The 17,605-nt window shown below is 34.3% G+C and overlaps 2 protein-coding genes, 2 long non-coding RNA genes and 1 pseudogene across 7 annotated transcripts; 1 reads left to right on the top strand and 4 right to left on the bottom strand.

Annotated features, from left to right (window-relative positions):
- The first annotated feature begins 2,440 nt into the window (after nt 1-2,440).
- LOC114270576 (mitogen-activated protein kinase kinase SIPKK-like) lies at nt 2,441-15,789 on the top strand (annotated as a pseudogene). The gene is made up of 5 exons (XR_014360216.1): nt 2,441-2,569; nt 3,071-3,205; nt 15,002-15,229; nt 15,311-15,489; nt 15,616-15,789. The product of XR_014360216.1 is annotated as a mitogen-activated protein kinase kinase SIPKK-like (transcript).
- Nucleotides 6,993-8,694, bottom strand: LOC114276274 (uncharacterized). 2 transcript variants are annotated; one of them, XR_014361992.1, is made up of 3 exons: nt 7,926-8,062; nt 7,470-7,536; nt 6,993-7,387 (listed from the first exon to the last, which is right to left on the bottom strand). XR_014361992.1 is itself a non-coding variant. In XM_082916053.1 (3 exons), exons 1-3 carry the CDS (start codon nt 8,599-8,601, stop codon nt 7,651-7,653), a joined length of 288 nt encoding a protein of 95 aa, XP_082772179.1. In that variant the 5' UTR covers nt 8,602-8,694; the 3' UTR covers nt 7,482-7,650. The 2 variants fall into 2 exon arrangements, 1 of the variants encoding a protein (XP_082772179.1); XM_082916053.1 differs by lacking the exon at nt 6,993-7,387 and adding an exon at nt 8,560-8,694 and having other exon boundaries at nt 7,482-7,770; nt 7,926-8,051.
- On the bottom strand, nt 8,564-10,520 carry LOC145788936 (thylakoid lumenal 29 kDa protein, chloroplastic-like; the record flags this gene model as incomplete). The annotated part of the gene is made up of 6 exons (XM_082917334.1): nt 8,564-8,698; nt 9,154-9,284; nt 9,772-9,812; nt 9,922-9,987; nt 10,103-10,137; nt 10,439-10,520. Coding segments are annotated over 6 exons (369 nt in total), but the record flags the coding sequence as incomplete, so codon positions are not given.
- On the bottom strand, nt 10,527-11,083 carry LOC145820439 (uncharacterized). The gene is made up of 3 exons (XR_014361993.1): nt 10,954-11,083; nt 10,745-10,814; nt 10,527-10,661 (listed from the first exon to the last, which is right to left on the bottom strand). It is a non-coding gene; the product is annotated as an uncharacterized LOC145820439 (long non-coding RNA).
- Nucleotides 12,544-14,813, bottom strand: LOC145820440 (uncharacterized). 2 transcript variants are annotated; one of them, XR_014361994.1, is made up of 4 exons: nt 14,314-14,813; nt 14,025-14,077; nt 12,794-12,956; nt 12,544-12,608 (listed from the first exon to the last, which is right to left on the bottom strand). It is a non-coding gene; the product is annotated as an uncharacterized LOC145820440 (long non-coding RNA). The 2 variants fall into 2 exon arrangements; XR_014361995.1 differs by lacking the exon at nt 14,025-14,077 and having other exon boundaries at nt 14,314-14,806.
- Nucleotides 15,790-17,605: the final 1,816 nt, after the last annotated feature.

Below are 17,605 nucleotides of genomic sequence, written 5' to 3' on the forward strand. Positions count from 1 at the left end.
AAGTAAATTATATCATTAGATCTTGTAATTTAAGCGAAATATTTCTTTAATCTTTATAATTTTAATTGAACAATTTAAACTTACACTTTCAATTTTGTTACAATATAGTCTCCCATCATGCGTTGTTAATATTTTGAACGTAAAATTATCACGTGCAAAACTAGATAGCTTGTAGTCTTTTTCCATTCAAAATTCTAATGATAAGTGACAATAAAACTCCATTGCAAACAAAATTAGAATTGTAGAGTTTAAAATGTTCAAATTAAAACTATGATGATTGAATTGAAACTTTAGTCCAATTAGAGGGATTAATAGTATAATTTATTCATTTTACTATTTCACTCATTTTGGGTGTTCAACTTTAGCTTTCATAACTTTGTTTTCAATTTTTTATGTAGTTATATAGGGTGTCATTTGTTCTTACAAATTTATTTAGGCTCATGCCAGTTCCAACACATTGTGACAATCGACACCATATATTATACATAAACATATAGTTCACCATATCCAAACAAACAACATTAACATTTTGCTTTGTGTGTTTTAGTTTTTTTGTTTTTTTAATCAGCAAAGAATATATTTCATTAATAGGAGAAAGAATATAATGAAAGCCAATACCTTTAGTACAAAACACAAAACCTAGTGAGAAGATTGCATCATTGCCAACAAGGTATATCTCAATTAGATTGGCACATACAACGCGGCCAATCATTTTTTTGATAATTTGATATCCGACCCAATATATCAACTAATATAGGGACCAATCATATGCACCACCCAAGAAAACAACCAAAGAGGAAACATCGACGAGTTGGTAAGAAACCAACCCCAAACAAGAAAAGAAAAATAGAGCTATTGCTAAGAGACAAGATCAACTTAAGATGTGATTTAAGTTAAAAATACAGTCATTGATAGAGAGAATTAGTCCCATCTTTACTCTTCACCCAAGTTGCAACCTTAAACTTGATTAGATCAATTAAAGCATCCCAAACAATAGTTTTGTTTGGTGCAATGGATTGGAGATTAAAAACTAATAATTCAAAAATAAAAATCAAAAGTACCCCTCGCTCAGCATTTAGATTTTAGTTTTTTTTTTCAACTTATTTAAATTATTTTTGCCTAATAAACTACAGACAAAATCTGCACCAAATAGTCTAGCGAGACTCTCAGAATAAAGAAGCTGTGAACAACTTAAATAAACTGCACCAAACAGCCTCAATGCATTCTGCATTAAAGTGATGATTATTTCAAGTAACCAAATGGACCAGAAAATTGAGAAAGGAATGACCTCCCATAAATGATCTAAGGTTTCCAGTTTTAGAGCCACAAAAGATGCAAAAACCAGACATGCGAAGATCAATAGAGGTAAAATTAGACAACAAATCCATTGTCTTGACTCTACCATGCCAAACTAGCCAATCGATAAATTGAATTCTTGTTCGGAGGAGCTACAGTATTCCAAATTAATTTCAATGTATTATCACAAGAACCCAAGGATGCAGCAAAAGTGTTGTAGAGTGAGTGAACCTTGAAAACACCATAAGGATGAAGATTCCAGGATAGCTTATCTGGGTCTCCCGTGAGCGGAGGAAAAGATGATTCAAGATACTGCAGAAGTCTACAGCATTCAGCCTCATCCCTGGCAAGCAATCTTCTTCTACATGGGAGAGACCATTCAACTATGCTGTCCTTGACAGCTTCAGGATCAACAACACAACTTTCTTTTGTTATTTGTTGATAGTTCACTACAACAAAATGCACATTTGGTGATCAAAATTGGCGACTAAAAAAAATTTAGTCGCCAAAAGTTGTGGAATTGGCGACTGACATTTTTTTTAGTCGCCAAAAGTAAAATATTTAGCTACTAATTTTTTTTAGTCGGGGTATATTCATTATTGGTGACTAAAAAAAAATTTAGTCGCTAAAAATGCCAGAATTGGCAACAAAAAAAAACTTAGTCGCTGTATATTGACTTTGGCTACTAAAATATTTAGTCGCCGAGTGGGAAATAAAAAAATTATTTTTTCTCTTTGGCGACTAAAGTCTTAGTCGCCAAAATCTTACTTTCAGCGACAAAAAAAAAATTAGTCACCGTATATTGACTTTTGGCTACTAAAATATTTAGTCGCCGAATGGAAAATAAAAATATTATTTTTCCTCTTTGGCGACTAAAGTTTTAGTAGCCAAAAACTTACTTTCAGCGACAAAAAATTATTTTAGTCGCCAAATATATATATATATATATTTTTTATCTTTGGTAACTTATCTTCAACGACTAAAATTTAGTCGCGGATGTGTTCAAAAAATTTCTGGGAAATATTTCATATTGGCGCCTAAATTTTTGCCCAAATCTATTACTTCTTCACACGCAGTTCTTTCTCTCTTGCTGTCCCTCTGTCTCTCTCTGTCACACAGAGAATTTGTAGGGTTTGTTTGAGTAATGGAGATCATTGATACTCAAAGCCTTTCGAACTTGGATCTCAATTCCAAACCACCATTCTCTTACAACTCCATCAAGATTTGCTCCCACGCTGCTTCCCAACAACTATCTCCGGCGATCGTCCCAAGTGTATCAATAATTCCGTTTATAAATATTTTTGGGGAAATTGCAATTCAATTGAAAGATCAAAAATAAATTGCAAATGCATGGTAAACTTATCAACTTTAATAATTGAAGTGATAAACTTTTCATGATTTTGCAATTTTTTTTTGGGTCTTTCCACTGATTTGCAATTTCCCCAATATTTTTCTGTAGAAATTTGGCTGTTTATTTCTCCCTCTAAAGTAAATTGTCCCAGAACGTGATTGCTTTGGTAGGCATTTTTTGATTTGGAACTTGGCTAAATTATCTGGTAGATGTTTTAATTAATTTGTTTATTTATCAAAATAAAAAAAAAATTATCTGATAGATGTAAATACTGAAATTTAAACTAACTGTTCGTATTGGCATTGAACCTATAGTTTTTTGATAGTGTGATTTTGCAAATAGGGATATAATTGCATATCTATGAGTACATTCCAGCTTTGGAAATTTTCTAATTGTTTTATTTGTATGTGAATGTCTATTCAGCCACCGCTTATACGGCCATCAGATAACCAGATAAGCTTGGCTGACTTTGATGCAATTAAAGTCATTGGAAAGGGAAATGGTGGAATTGTGCGATTAGTGCAACACAAATGGACTGGTCAATTTTTTGCTTTAAAGGTACTTTACAACTTCCATACTAAACCTGCACTCCTAGTCGTTAGAATCTTACAATTCATGATATGTATCTTTCGATTCAGTTGGTTTGAATCTTTTCGCTGAATTTTATATTTGTAACAAATCTTTGCAGAATTGTGTGTGAATCTTACGACTAACAATTTGGGTACAATTCATGTGATTTGGTAGTCTTTCATATTCAAGAATTGAATCTATCCAAATGTTGCATGAATATTATGAGTCATGATTCAGTGACCTTTCAATTTCAACAACCACAAAAAAATTCTTTATTTTATTTTTTATTATTTTTTTCTCCTCCTAAATAAATCTCCCAAAGTTTGAGTTCATTAGTTCTAATAAAATATAGTACTACTACTTGCCTCTTCCTCTTTTCAATACTATAGGAGATCTATAATACTCTCATTTTTAAGAGACTGAAACTCCTTTGATGTTTGCCTTTAATTCCAAGTAAAAATAATGTTTTTCACATGTTCTAACATGTAAGGAGATTTTTTTTTTTTTTTTTATGTCAATATAAGAAACTAAAAAAATAATTCTTGCTATGAGCCAGTTACTAGCATGATGCAAGTATACAATACAATGCTACAATGCTTTTTTTTATTTTTATTTTTAAGATGAAACAATACATTTCAAGTAGGGTAAAGTATACTATTCTCTCTTGAGATTTAGAGAAAACGCAAGTCCCATAGTTTTAACATAATTATACTTACCTCCCTTTTAGTAAGGTTAAATGGATTTGAACTAAAACAAATGGTATGAAGACACAAGGATAAATAAGAAAAAATATACATTTAAGTGTTAAACAAATGACCACAACATTTTTCTATTCATTTGACTAACGAATTATTGATGAAAAGGGGGCTAAGTGCTATATAAATTAAAAGCCTATGTTACATCGAAGTGGGTACGGGTGTCGGATGCGGGTGCGGGTCTAGAGGTTGGACTTATCAAATATCAAATTTAAGGGTGCACGGGCTCGGCGAAAAAAAGTCATTTATATATATATTTTTTTGGGCTCGGCAAAAAAAAATCATTTTTATGTGAGATAAAATGGTACTATATGTCACATTTAACGTCAAAAAGGTATTTATACCAATTATAAAACAAATGATACATGTAAGATGGTGTTAAATACAAATATATGAGAAGTGCCTACCATTGTCCGAGTGTTGGGTGTCCGACACGGGTATTTGATTTATCTTGAAGAGCTCATGTAACATAAAAGAGCTCAATGTAATTATGTTAAAATTGTAAGACTCGTATTTTCTCCAAACCTCAGGGTCAGTGTAATTTACCATTTCAACTTTTCAATTATGATAATTGTGACCATAAAGGTTTGGGTGGTGTAACTCAAATGAAACTAACTAACTGAACTATTAAGACTCTCTTTGATTGAGCTTTCAAATTTTGTTTTTTAATTTTGTATTTTCCTTGTAAAAATAATTAGAAACCATTTTGATAAACATGAACACCAAAAAAGATATTTTAAACTTTTTAAAAATCATTTCCACCCCAAAACAGAGAAAACCTTATGAAAATAATGAGTGTTTTTTTGTACTTTTCATTTTTTTTTCTTTTTTTACCAAACTAGTTTTGAAGTTTTGTAAAAAACCAGATTTTGAAAAATCAAAACAAATAGTGCTTAAATGTCTTAATGTTTTTAGTTAGTTCATGAATTGTATTTTTCATGAGAAGGAAAAACTAATTTTTTTTTTGATCAGCAAAGAAAAAATTTCATTAACAACATGAAATTAAAGGTACAGGAAGATGACATGCATCGAGAGAGATTCGGAAAGTACAAATACCCCTACTACTGCTACTCGCATCCATACAACCAACCCCTTGGCTTCACGAATTTTTAAAAAAAATAAAAATAAAAAAGTTAAGAAGGACTTAACAGAAAATAAAAAAAAAAACAAAAAAAAAAAACATGAATCCGCACGAAAAACTAATTGTATTGCACAAATATAGAAAAGCAACATCATTCATATTGACAGGAAAATTAAACTTAATATGGGTTAGGAAATTAAAAGACTTCATCCTTTAGGGTTTAATTATTGCTCTAATCGTTTGACAGAGTGGAATAGAGAAATGGGATTCATATGGAGGGACCATGGTTGAAGATTAATTACTTGGCTTCATTTTGGGTTTTGTTTTTTTTTTTTTTTTTTTGGATCTCTACATTCCACTTTTATTTATTTATTTATATTATTTTTTTAACCTTAACATGCCAACATGTGTTTTTATTTGTTTTTTAACTTGTCGCTAAATCTTAGAATTCACTATTCAGTTCAATTCATTATTCATAGAAGAGGATTTTGATTCACGATTTAACAACTATGCCTGCACTCCAAAAAAAATCTACTGTTAATGAGAGAGAATTAAAAGTCTACTGTTCTATCCTGGTTTCCTGGTCCAGTGATCTGCTCAACATTCAGATTTCAGTCATATCACATTGGTTTCATTATCAAGCATTTTACAGCAGGTAAGAGATAGAATAGTAAACAAGAAAGCGGTACACAAAAAGGAAAGGACACAAACTGTTGCTTCCAAACTCTGGCCTAGTGGAAGCTTGTATTAGCTTATTTCTTGGCTACTCCGATAAGATGCTGATAACATGTGTTTGTGCTTAAAGTAAACCTACGTGGGTTGATTTGGTAACTGGTATTGGTTTGTGTAGGCAGCTAATATGTTCTACTGAGGGCTGAACGTGGTTCCAACTCTTTTAATCCATTTTTGGAAACTGGACATAAAACTAATGACTGAAAATTTGTTGCGTACATAAATTGTACTTTGTATCACTAGCAATTTATCTTCGAAGTTGATTATGTAATAGTTTTCCCCCCTCTATAGTTGCATCAATCACTACTTAGGCTGAGCAACCTCTGTCATACTTACTCCATGTCTTGATTGCCTCAAATGATAAAGGAACCTAAAATGCACATATGATTATGCATTGGTAGAGAATACTCTGGCACTCATGTTTTTTAATTTAGCTGGCAAGACGACATTAATTGCAACACTTTCTCAATCAATTTATTGATGCACAATGGTTACATTGTTTGGTTAATTGACTTATTTTTCCTAGGTATGATCACTTCTTTACTGCAAACACTTTTTATTTAGAAAATTATGATGGTCTACCTACATTGTAAATGTAGATATCTTATTCACTGCTGGAAAATCGACTTTTAGCGGCGTTTTAAAAACGCCGCTATAAGTATTAAAAACGTCGCTAATTCTTTTTGTGACGTTTAATACCAAACGCCGACGACGCGGCCGTCGCTATAGCTTTATGGCGTTTGAAAAACGTCGTTATATTGTTATAGGCGGCGTTTTTAAAAACGCCGCCAAAAGTCCTACCTAATTGTACTGTGACGTCACTATGACATTTAGCGACGTTTTGAAAACGCCGTTAAAGACATTTATACATTTTAAAAATCTAACCGTTGGGGTGGGATATAGTGACGTTCAAAAAACGCCGCCATAGCCTTTATTTTCATTTTTTTTATTTTTAACGTTGTGCTAATTTTATATGGTTGAAAAAATACCTGTCATAAACAATTATTAAGAACTAATAATTGATGTTTATTAAAATAATAAATAAACTAAGTTTGAAAACAAAATTAAAAATAAAATAATGAAGCTCTTGACATGTTATTATACCGATTAATAACATGATTACACTCTCATCTATCCATCACATAACACATTTGGTATAAAGTTCAAAAAAAAAATTATAAATAAATAATAATAGTAGAAGAAGAAGAAGAAGAAATCTGATGCACCAACATTGTATTCAAGCAATCAATATTTTCTTTTTCCTTTTTGAAGACCCATCAAGTAGAGTAGAAAACTATGAAGAATCAATCAACATGCAAGAACCGTCCTTTCGGTTACCTTACAAACCTTAGCTTGTTAGAACATTAACTACATCTACAAAATATGATAGCAACTATTCAATACAAAAGTTTCTAAAGCCATATTTTAGATAAGTAAAGAGTTTATAGCCAACCCCTTGTATTTTAACAACCTCTCTCCAATGAACTTGTCGGGTCGCCGGGGGGGGGGGGCATACCTCAACTATAATACAAACTGCAGACCATCTTCTGTTTTTAAGAGTTAGTAATGTATCATATTTCTCCACTTGTCCTTCAAATCAACCTAAACAAAAGAAGCCCTTATGTTAACATAAAGAAAAATAATATTAAAGCAGAAAAAAGGCACAACCATAAAAAATTCTCACCTCGGTTCTCTCTTCAAATATGTCACGATCTGAATTTAAGATGAGCTTCTAGTTCCCTCTACCAAACCTTCAAAACAAATAAATACAAATGAGTGAGGAGCTTTACATTATCCTAGAAGATATCATTGATTATTTAATTCTCTCAGTTGACATGAAAACAGTAAAAAAAAATAACGTCCAATTAGTACACATTAATGTGTGTTTGTAAGGGGAAAAAGTTGACATGAAAACAGTCCTCGAAGAAGAAGACGACAGAACTTTCTACCCCAATGGTTAACTCATATCCCTTAGGGTGGTAAAACTGGTGCAGCATTTCAGGGTCAAACACATGCACATATAAAAAAGAAGATAGATCAGTTAAAATAAGGTTGAAAAGTACATATATAATAATTATTATTATTTTATTAAAAAAACAGATCTTATTAAAAGTAGCCCCAAATAGATAGCTGATATAACCTGAAGTCTTCCAGCTGTGTCCACTGTGACCACATCCATATTCTTCCTTTTGGCCTCTTCTAGACCTTGCCTAGCTATTTCTGCAGGTTTAACACCAGTTCCTGCTGCATAAACAGGCACATCCACCTGTCCCAAGCTTATCATTGAATATGAGAATGAATTACGTGATCATGAATTTGAATCAAACATGAACGGTAACAAAGCAGAAAAACATAATAAATACAGAATATCATCTGGTTTCAACCATGTTGATCGGCTTTGATCCAAGAACCCCACTTTTATACCTAGTAAACCATATTGCCGCCTAAACCCATTTTTCCTGTTCAACACTTATTGACTACATAAAGACAACACATATGAAAGCCTTAGATATATCATGTAACAATAGAGCTAAGTGACTCCAATGATAATATTCAAGTGTTATAGGAAAATCCAGATTTAGCATCAACGAAATGCTTACTTACCAAATAAATGGAAAGGAAAAACACATAAATAAAGAGTGTAAAAGAAGAGGATGAGAATTTAAATGAGTGTATTTCTTCATAGATCGATAACTGGATAAATTAACAATTCCATGAGCTGGAGTGATGTGATGATAAGTTTCTGCCAGTTGATGTCATGATAATTGAAATACCTGGCGGGGACCAAAGCCTATGGCCGAGAACTTATCTTTCATTTCCTGAACACTTTGCTTTCACCCACAGGGGAACCCTCCCTTCTGGACCTGGCTCTTGAGCATCTGACCTCCCAAATTGCTTGTCAAACAAGCCCCACTGTAGTTACAAAAAGCAATTGTATCCATTACATCCACGTCCCCTAATAATTTTGAAATAACTGATCACAAAATTGGACACAAAATATATATGGCCGAATATAGTTTTTCAAAAGTGGATCTCATTAACAAATCATGTAAATTCTTTGACCAGTTTCTGTGTTCGTAGCAAATTTGATAATTTGAGTTAAGCGAGGTAAAGCATAATGGATACCACATATGAAATGTGTATACACAGAGACTCCACATAAATACACAGAGACTCCATGTGCAATTGTGCACACACTATAGTCTATTCATCTACCATAAATTTGATGATGAACATATTGGTAAAAACAAATGATTTATAGAGTACACTCCACATAAATACGATTACTGATTCCAGAGTATCTGAGCAAGTTAATGGCCATGTAGGTAGTGTACAGGACAAACTTGGTGATAAGTATGACATGCAACCTGCAAATTGGATGAGATCAGCAAATGAAATAGGACCACCCTTGGAATATGAATCTATTTCCTTCTTTGCTTCCTCTAATAAATTCATTGCGGCGGAGAGCCCCTTATTCTCTGGTCTGCTAATCTCTGAGCTTCAAGCAAGAAAATATAATTGACAAGAAAAAAATAATAAAAAAAACATCAAGGTAACATTTCAGCATTGACTTAAAAACTTCTAACCGAAAAAATAAGAAGCAAGGAGTGAAAACAGTTCAGCCAAAAGACGCAAATAAAAGGAAACTCTGATGCCTAAACCAACTAAATCCAGGATCCAAAACCTCAATACAATTTTGACAATTTAACATAATTTTCATATTCCATAACCTTTTTTTACCACATTTAATACATCTGCTTATCATCGACACTGAAATAATAGGGTCATTTTGTGAATTGGCATTAAAATCCCTAAAAAATAAGCCGGAACAAAACATAATAGATGAATCATCTTTGGTTTGGTGAAAATCTTCACTGTACATGAAATACCAATCCTAATTTTTGATAGAATGCAGAATTTCATTCTTTTACTTTATTCTTTAATACTACATACTTATGCGTGGTAATGCTATATGTTAGAAGTACCTGAAACGTGCAGATCCATTTGGGCCACCAGATTTTGTGGCCTGCAAAACTCAATTAGAATCATATGAGCTTTCTTGATATGTAATGTTTAGGAATAATATAAATTTCTACTTTCATCTCAAACTGTCAACAAGTAAAACTCTTTCTCACCTTATCATAAGTCATAGCATCATTCATCGCCAAAGTCAATAAGGATGGAACAAGATCTGGGTTTGCCTGAAATCGGCACATCAAGAATCAATGAAGCATTGTAGGTTTTAAATATGTAAAATCAGGTCTAAATATGCATTACATTAAGATCAATTTCATTAAGCATGATGGCGGGATTTACCTTTATAGCTGTAAAAAGGGTCCCCTTCACACTTGCTGTCAAAGAAAATATGTTAATTCAATAGACACCGTCAATGTTAAATGTACATAACTATTTGGTATCATTTTCATTTTTCATGTTTTCAGAAACAAAAGCAATGAAAAGTTCAAAGTCATCCATCACTTCCAAAATTTTTCTAAAATTTGAAAACAACTATTTGGTGCTTTCCTAAAACTGGGTTGCTTTCAGAACTTTTTTTTTCTGGAAACACTTTACCTAACAAGTTTTCTGTGTTTTTTGAAAAATGAAAACAAAGAATAGAAAACAAAAATGATACCAACAGTTTGGAGTACTTACACTGAAACTCAGAACGCTGTCTGCGCTGTATTAGATCAGCAGCATTAGCCTCTTCAACAAATGAGCCTGAGCTTGCTATTATTTCCTAGGAAGAGACAACAACTGGCAGAAACTTATCATCACATCACTCCAATTCATGGAATTGTTAATTTATCCAGATATCGATCAATGCAAAGTTCGAAAGTAATTTGGCTGGTAGCTTCGGAAGAATGCAGTACTCATTCTGTTTGTAGATTAAACTTTTGTTATGCTGATGCTTTAGTTTTATGACAAAAAACTTGATTCTGCAAAAGTGAATCTACTCACTGATTCTGAGGGATAATCAGTTGGTGCATACCCAGCTCTGAAATAGATGACTGCAATTGCTTGACCACCACTGCAGGAGCAAAGGCTTTCAACTGGTTAAAGTAATAACTTACAAATAAAAACATCAGATTGTAATCCAACAAATTTAAAACCCAAAAAAAAAAAAAAAAAAAAAAAAATGAAATATTTTAAGCCACAAAGCTACGTACACGAGAAGGGTTCCATCAGGTAGAAGCTCCGCTTGCTCATCAATTTCTGCCAATGTTTTCCGAATAGTTGTAACAGCATGTGTGTTACAAAGTTAAGGTAAAATAAATAAAATAAAATAAAACACTAAAAATATGTGAATAAACCTGCTGTCTCTGCAGATTTGCAACCACTAGGGTGGCGTCCTTACGGGCCTATTAAAAATAATCTTTTCATAATAAGCAACAACAATTAAGAAAATTAAACAAAACACAGAAGTATGAGTGAGAAAAAAATATTCATTAACTCAACCATGAAGAAAATAGACAAACAAATTAATGAAGCTAATTCTATTCTGCAACTTGACATAGTTACCAACCAATTAGATGATATTTCATACTCAATGGAGATCAACGGTCCTCGCTTTTAAAACACACACATAAATTTAATTGGATTTATTAAGCAATTTTCACTCTGCTAAGATGTAATGAAAGGCTGAAGTTACTAAATTTACACTAAATTACACTGACATCAACTGAAAGAGTCCATAATTACCTTAGTCTTGGTGAAGAGATTGCTTTTCTCCTTCAAGAAAGGTGATGTCAAATATGATTGGGAATTAAGGGGTAAGTTGGATGATTTGCTGAATAAACAAGAATTATATTGGGCCCAGAGGTCGAAGCAGCAATGGCTTGCTAATGGAGATCGAAATTATAAATTTTTTCATAGGATGGTAACATGGCGGAAACAACGAAATAGAATTGCTTGTCTACAGCTTGAGGATGGATCTATTATCACGGATTAGGAACAAATTCTACACCAGTTTGTCCAACATTTTACCACTCTATTCAATGCTAATATTGCATCAACCTCAACTCTGGACCAATGTTTTCATTCTGGTGATTCTGTTAATTTTAATGTGTTGAATGCTGTCAAATTCCATCTTTCTGTTACACATAAATCTTTGCTAGATAAGCCTTTTATTGGTTTTGAGATCACTAACTCCCTTTTTCAAATGGGAAAACTTAAAGCTCCCGAGCCTCCAGTCTTACATCTTGGGTTCAAATAATATTTGCTGAGGAATTTCAATCAGTCGGAATTCACCTCCAGTCTTACATCTTCTTTTCATTGATGATATTTTCATTTTTATGGAGTTTTGTCCAGAGGAGGTTTGGTGTCTTCATCGGTTTTTATAATATTTTTGTGATGCGTCAGGCTTGGAATATGGATAAGAGGAGGTTGCTCAACAAAGGTAAAAAAAGCATGGAAAGCAGCACCTTTGTGTCTGATGTGGTGCATTTGGAGGGAAAGAAATCAGCACATTTGATGATGTAGAGAAAAGATATATACTCTTATAATGGCACTGTTACACTGTTTTCATTTATAGTGGAGTTATCGTTTGTTGATGTTGTAAAGTTTCTTTTTTTTTCTCCTAGTATCTTGTGCCCCTTTTTTGGCAACTTTAGAGAAATTATTTGCTTAGAAAAAAATCCTAGTTTTCTGATTGTGAGCAATCAGTTTGTATGTATGCTTATCATAGAAACCCAATTTGAGAATTTACTAGAAAAAACACATAATAATATTCCGTGAGATGTCATTTTTGCACAACCCTAGCAAATCATTTTTGCACAACCCTAGCAACAGAGCCACCAATTTTAGATGTCATTTTTGCACAACCCTAGCAAATCATTGACAGATTCATACTCAATATCTCTCACAAAGAAAAAGGTAATACTTTGCCTTATGCAATAGAATTCCTTTAAAACCTAGCAAGCTGTGTACTGTATAGAACCTGTTTACAGAGAACCACAATAGTCCAGACTGCAATTTGCACAACTACAGGATACTAAACCCAAATCCTACCTGGAAATGTCGAGTCTGGTTGACTGAAAAGATCAAGATAACGTTTTCCACAGAGTCAAAAGCCTCATTCAGTTTAGCCTCATTGCTCCGTTGAGTTGCCCATACTCCTTGTTCTACCGATAATTCCAAATTTTCACGATTGCAACTTTTGACAATAAAATACCTATAGTTCATGTATGAAATGGAAGTAGATTAGAAAGAAATTCTTAGAGAAAGCAATATAAAAGAACAGGAGATGATATGTATAGGAGATATATTATAAGTAATGCAGCCTGAAAATTCCATACGTAGGACAGACAGATAGACAAGGCTAGATTGTTTACAGTCAAAATACTTCTAAAATTTCAAATAAATACCCACCAGGAACAATGGCTTTTAACTTCTTACCCTGACATTAATATCTGAATCAACACAACCCTCATGTATCGTGGCCTCAGATTGATTATAGGACACCAATGCAGGTACGTTAATGGCAGATTGCAGATTAGCATTAAGATAATGACAATTCAGGACACAAAAATTTCGAATTTGAATCAACTTAAACTTAGCTACAACGCTGAGAAAGATATCAAGTCTGCTTGAAACTTTCTTAGACAGGAAACTAACAAAAATTGCAGAAACGTCAGTGGATGCAAATGAGTATTGTTTCCCAACCTAATTTATTCATCAGAATGTAGTCCCAAAACTAATAAATCATCTACCAAATGAGAAGCCAATATATTGTTGTCTTTTTGGTCCTTCAAATTCTTGCTAAACATGCTTTAAAAGCTATTTTTTCAGCTTTATTGAGTAAATTTGTCGCTTCTTTTTGAATGCACTGAAAAACTCAATGCACTCGTATCTAGGTGAAGGGTAATTTAACTATATAAGCAAGGCTTGGAATATGGAAAAATCTAGCTAAGCCCAATAAATATTCATCGTGTGAGTAAGCCTAGCCTCTACTTGGGGGCAAATTTGGATTTCAATACCACTAAAAAATATGAGGTATTTAGGGCCTTGATTAAAAAAATTCATAAAACGTTTCAGCACTGGAAATGTGGTCTTCTTAATATGGCAGGCCAGTGTACTTTGGCTCGATATGTTCCTCAGTCTATTCCCATTTGCTTTTTCTCTTTTTTTAAGATTCCTAAGTATGTTTTAGACAAGTTATCTTCAATTATCCAGCAGGTTTTTTGCGGTTCGTATGGTAGTAAAGGTTTTTGTTGGCAGAATTGAAATAAGATTTGTTTACCTCTTCCTTGGAGAGACCTAGGGTTGAGGAATCTTGGCTATCTTAATCAAGCTCTGTTAGCAAAACAAGCTCTGTTAGATTATCAATCACTGAAACAGAGCAATACTATCACATTGCAGAATCAAAACTTGGCAACAACCAAATCAACAAAACAGAAGAGAGTTATAATACATATATATATACATATATATATATATATATAGAATCACTGAACCAACACAAACAAAACAGAATCACCGAATCAGATTTACGATAGTCATATAAAGAGAGAGAAGGGGTAGATCCGAACCTTTCTACCTTCTCTCAATGCCTTGATCTCCGCATAACAGATAGACCTTCGCAATCGAGAGAGAGACCTTCGAAATCGAGAGAGAGCGCGCTTTGAAATCAAAATCGAAATCGCCGAGATGTCATTCTGAGATGAATCACCGAGATTCGATCGATCGATCCGTTGAGAGAGAGCTTGAGAGAGAGCGATCCGTTGAGATATCGATCGATTGATATTCTGAGCTGAATCACTGCTATTGGAAGTATTTGAGAGAGAGAGAGAGAGCGAGCCGTCCACAGATCAGGAGAGGGTTGAGTGAGTGAGAGCTTAGGAAGAGGGTGTAGAAGAGTGAGTCAGCGGCCGGCCCATTTAGGGAGATAGGGTTTAGAGATTTGAAGGCGCTTTTGAACGCCTCCTATCATTAAAACGGTGCCGTTTTCATTTAACAAAAGGCGACGTTTGCAAAACGCCGTTAAATATTATAAAACAGTGACGTTCAGAAAAACGCCATTAAATAAATGCCGTTAAAACCTACATTTCCTGTAGTGATTTCTTCGTGTTATCATGTTGCCTGCCTTACTTTCTTTTGGTCTGGCTTGAAAGTCTGATGCTCTATGGGTGTATCTTCATCTGTATTCCCTTCACCATGTGCTATGATGTTTTCCACTCCTTGGGAAGGTCACTTCTGATCAATTCTCTTAACGTTTAGGTTATTCAAATGAATATTGAAGAGTCTGCTCGAAAGCAGATTGCCCAGGAATTGAAAATTAATCAGTCATCACAATGTCCATATGTTGTTGTCTGTTACCAGTCTTTTCTATGATAATGGTGCAATTTCTATAATCTTGGAATACATGGATGGTGGATCACTGGCAAATTTTTTAAAAAAGGTCAAAAATATTCCAGAGTCATCTTTCTGCCATCTGTTATCAGGTGCGGCGTATTGTATTGATATTTTCATTAAAGAATGACTAATTACGTACATGTTTAAAAACTCTTTACATGATCCTTTTCTTGATTTTACCCTTGTCTTATCTTCATCATGAAAAGCACATTATTCACAGCGACTTAAAACCCTCTAATTTGTTAGTAAACCATAGAGGGGAAGTCAAGATTACTGACTTTGGTGTGAGAGCAATATTGCAAGGCACTGCTGGACAGGCCAATACTTTTGTTGGCACATACAACTATATGTCTGTGAGTACTTGTGGATAAGTATACTTCTTTTTCATTACTTGGTTGAGAGTTAACAACACATTTTATTGAATTTATTATGCTTGTATTGTACTTAAACAACTGTTCATGTTCAATTCTGTATTGTAGCCAGAAAGAATCTGTGGAAGCAAATATGGCTCTAGAAGCGACATTTGGAGCTTGGGGTTAGTTTTGCTCGAGTGTGCCACAGGTCATTTTCCATATTCTCCACCACAGCAAGGTGAAGGATGGACCAACATTTATGAGCTTATGGAAACCATTGTTGACCAACCTCCGCCTTGACAAATAGGATAAGAAACATATGAACCTTAGTAAATTTTAAGAAACATATGGCCTGCACGGACAGCTTCCCCATGACAAATAGGATAAGTCATGGAAAATTCCCTGTAAGGATAAGTCATAGAAAATTCCCTTAAAAAGGGCGTTTCGGGGCGAAAATTGAAAACAACCCTTGAACAACCGTGTGGCTGACACGGACAGCTTCCCCATGTTAAATAGGACTTGTTACAACTGACGGAATGTAATTCGAACCCATAGGTAGAGAGTTAGAGCCGAATACGTTCAAAACTTAGTCGGAAAAGGCCATTTCGGAGGCGAATATTCAAAACAGCCCCCGAACGACTGTGTGGCTCACACGGACAATTTTTCCATGACAAATAGGACTTGTGACAACTGACAAAACATCATTCGGACCCATAGGTAGAGAGTTAGAGCCGAATACGGCTTAATCTTACTCGAAAAAGAGCTTTTTGGGGGCAAAAATTCATAACAGCCCCCGAAGTTATGAATTGTGTGTTTATTGTCCAATAGTTATGTCTACCTCTACAAACTTATAGAATAAATTTGAAATTTACTTTAGTTGTTTGGAAGCCCTGTGAATTTGAAATTGTTTCCTAGTATTTGATATTCTTTCATGTTGAATTATTCTCTTTCTCTCTCTGTCTCCCCCAAATTCTCCCTCAGTGAGCACTGAGACATTTATGAGTGTGGATAATTTAAAATTGACTGAAAAGGGTCATACAATTCACCCTCATGTGGATCTCTTGATGTCTCTCTCTAATAGGTCACAACTTTTCCAAAGTTTAGAACCTTCTGCAGAGTGATAAGGTACAAGGGGTTTTAACAATATTGTGGTGTGGTGTGATGATGTTGCATGGTTTAGGGTAGCTTACAACACTTATGATCATGGAAGAAAATAGTTCAACAAGTTCTATGAAAACAAAATAACATTTACGCACATATGTTATTAAGTTGAACTGTAACACCATCAACCATTACACTTTGTGTACTTATGAATTACAACAATGATTTTAGAATTTATACCAAACAAAACCAGAATTTATACACCATAACTTAGTCTGGACCCGTAGGTTGGGAGTTAGAGCCGAATATGCTCAAAACCTAGTCGAAAAAGGGCGTTTCGGGGGTGAAAAATCAAAACTGCCCCCGAATGACCATGTGGCTCACACGGATAGCTACACCATGAAAAATAGGACTTGTGAGAATTGACGGAATGTAACTCAGACCCGTCGGTTGGGAGTTAGAGCCGAATACGCCCTAAACTTAGTCAAAAAATGGTGTTTCAGGACGAAAAATCAAAATAGCCCCCGAACCACTATGTGACTCACACAGACAGTTCCCCTATGACAAATAGGACTTGTGAGAATTGACGGAACGTAATTCAGACACGTAGATTGAGAGTTAGAGCCGAATACCCCCTAAACTTAGTTGAAAAGGGCGTTTCGCGGGCAAAAAATCAAAACAGCCCCCGAACCACCGTGTGACACACACGGACAGTTCCCCCATCACAAATAGGACTTGTGAGAATTGACAGAACGTAATTCGGACTTGTAGGTTAAGAGTTAGAGTCGAATACCCCCTAAATTTAGTCGCAAAGGGCGTTTCGGGGGAAAAAATCAAAACAGCCCACGAACGATCGTGTGTCTTAGACGAACAGTTCCCCCATGACAAATAGAACTTGTGAGAATTGACGAAACGTAATTCTGAAGCGTAGGTTGGGAGTTAGAGCCGAATACGCCTTAAACTTAGTCGAAAAAGGGCATTTCGGGGGCAAAAAATCAAAACAACCCCCGAACGA

This window comes from Camellia sinensis, chromosome 2 (genome assembly GCF_055761805.1).
Source record: "Camellia sinensis isolate YWXY chromosome 2, ASM5576180v1, whole genome shotgun sequence".
In the NCBI taxonomy this organism is placed as follows: Eukaryota; Viridiplantae; Streptophyta; class Magnoliopsida; order Ericales; family Theaceae; genus Camellia; species Camellia sinensis.

Bases quoted from the DNA above. Each gene is read 5' to 3' on its own strand.
- LOC114276274 (XM_082916053.1), bottom strand. From the start codon at position 8,601: ATGAAAGATAAGTTCTCGGCCATAGGCTTTGGTCCCCGCCAG. The intron at 8,052-8,559 runs GTATTTCAATTA...AGCTTGGGACAG, and splicing joins TAGGCTTTGGTCCCCGCCAG to GTGGATGTGCCTGTTTATGC. The intron at 7,771-7,925 runs GTTATATCAGCT...ATGCTGCACCAG, and splicing joins ACACAGCTGGAAGACTTCAG to TTTTACCACCCTAAGGGATA.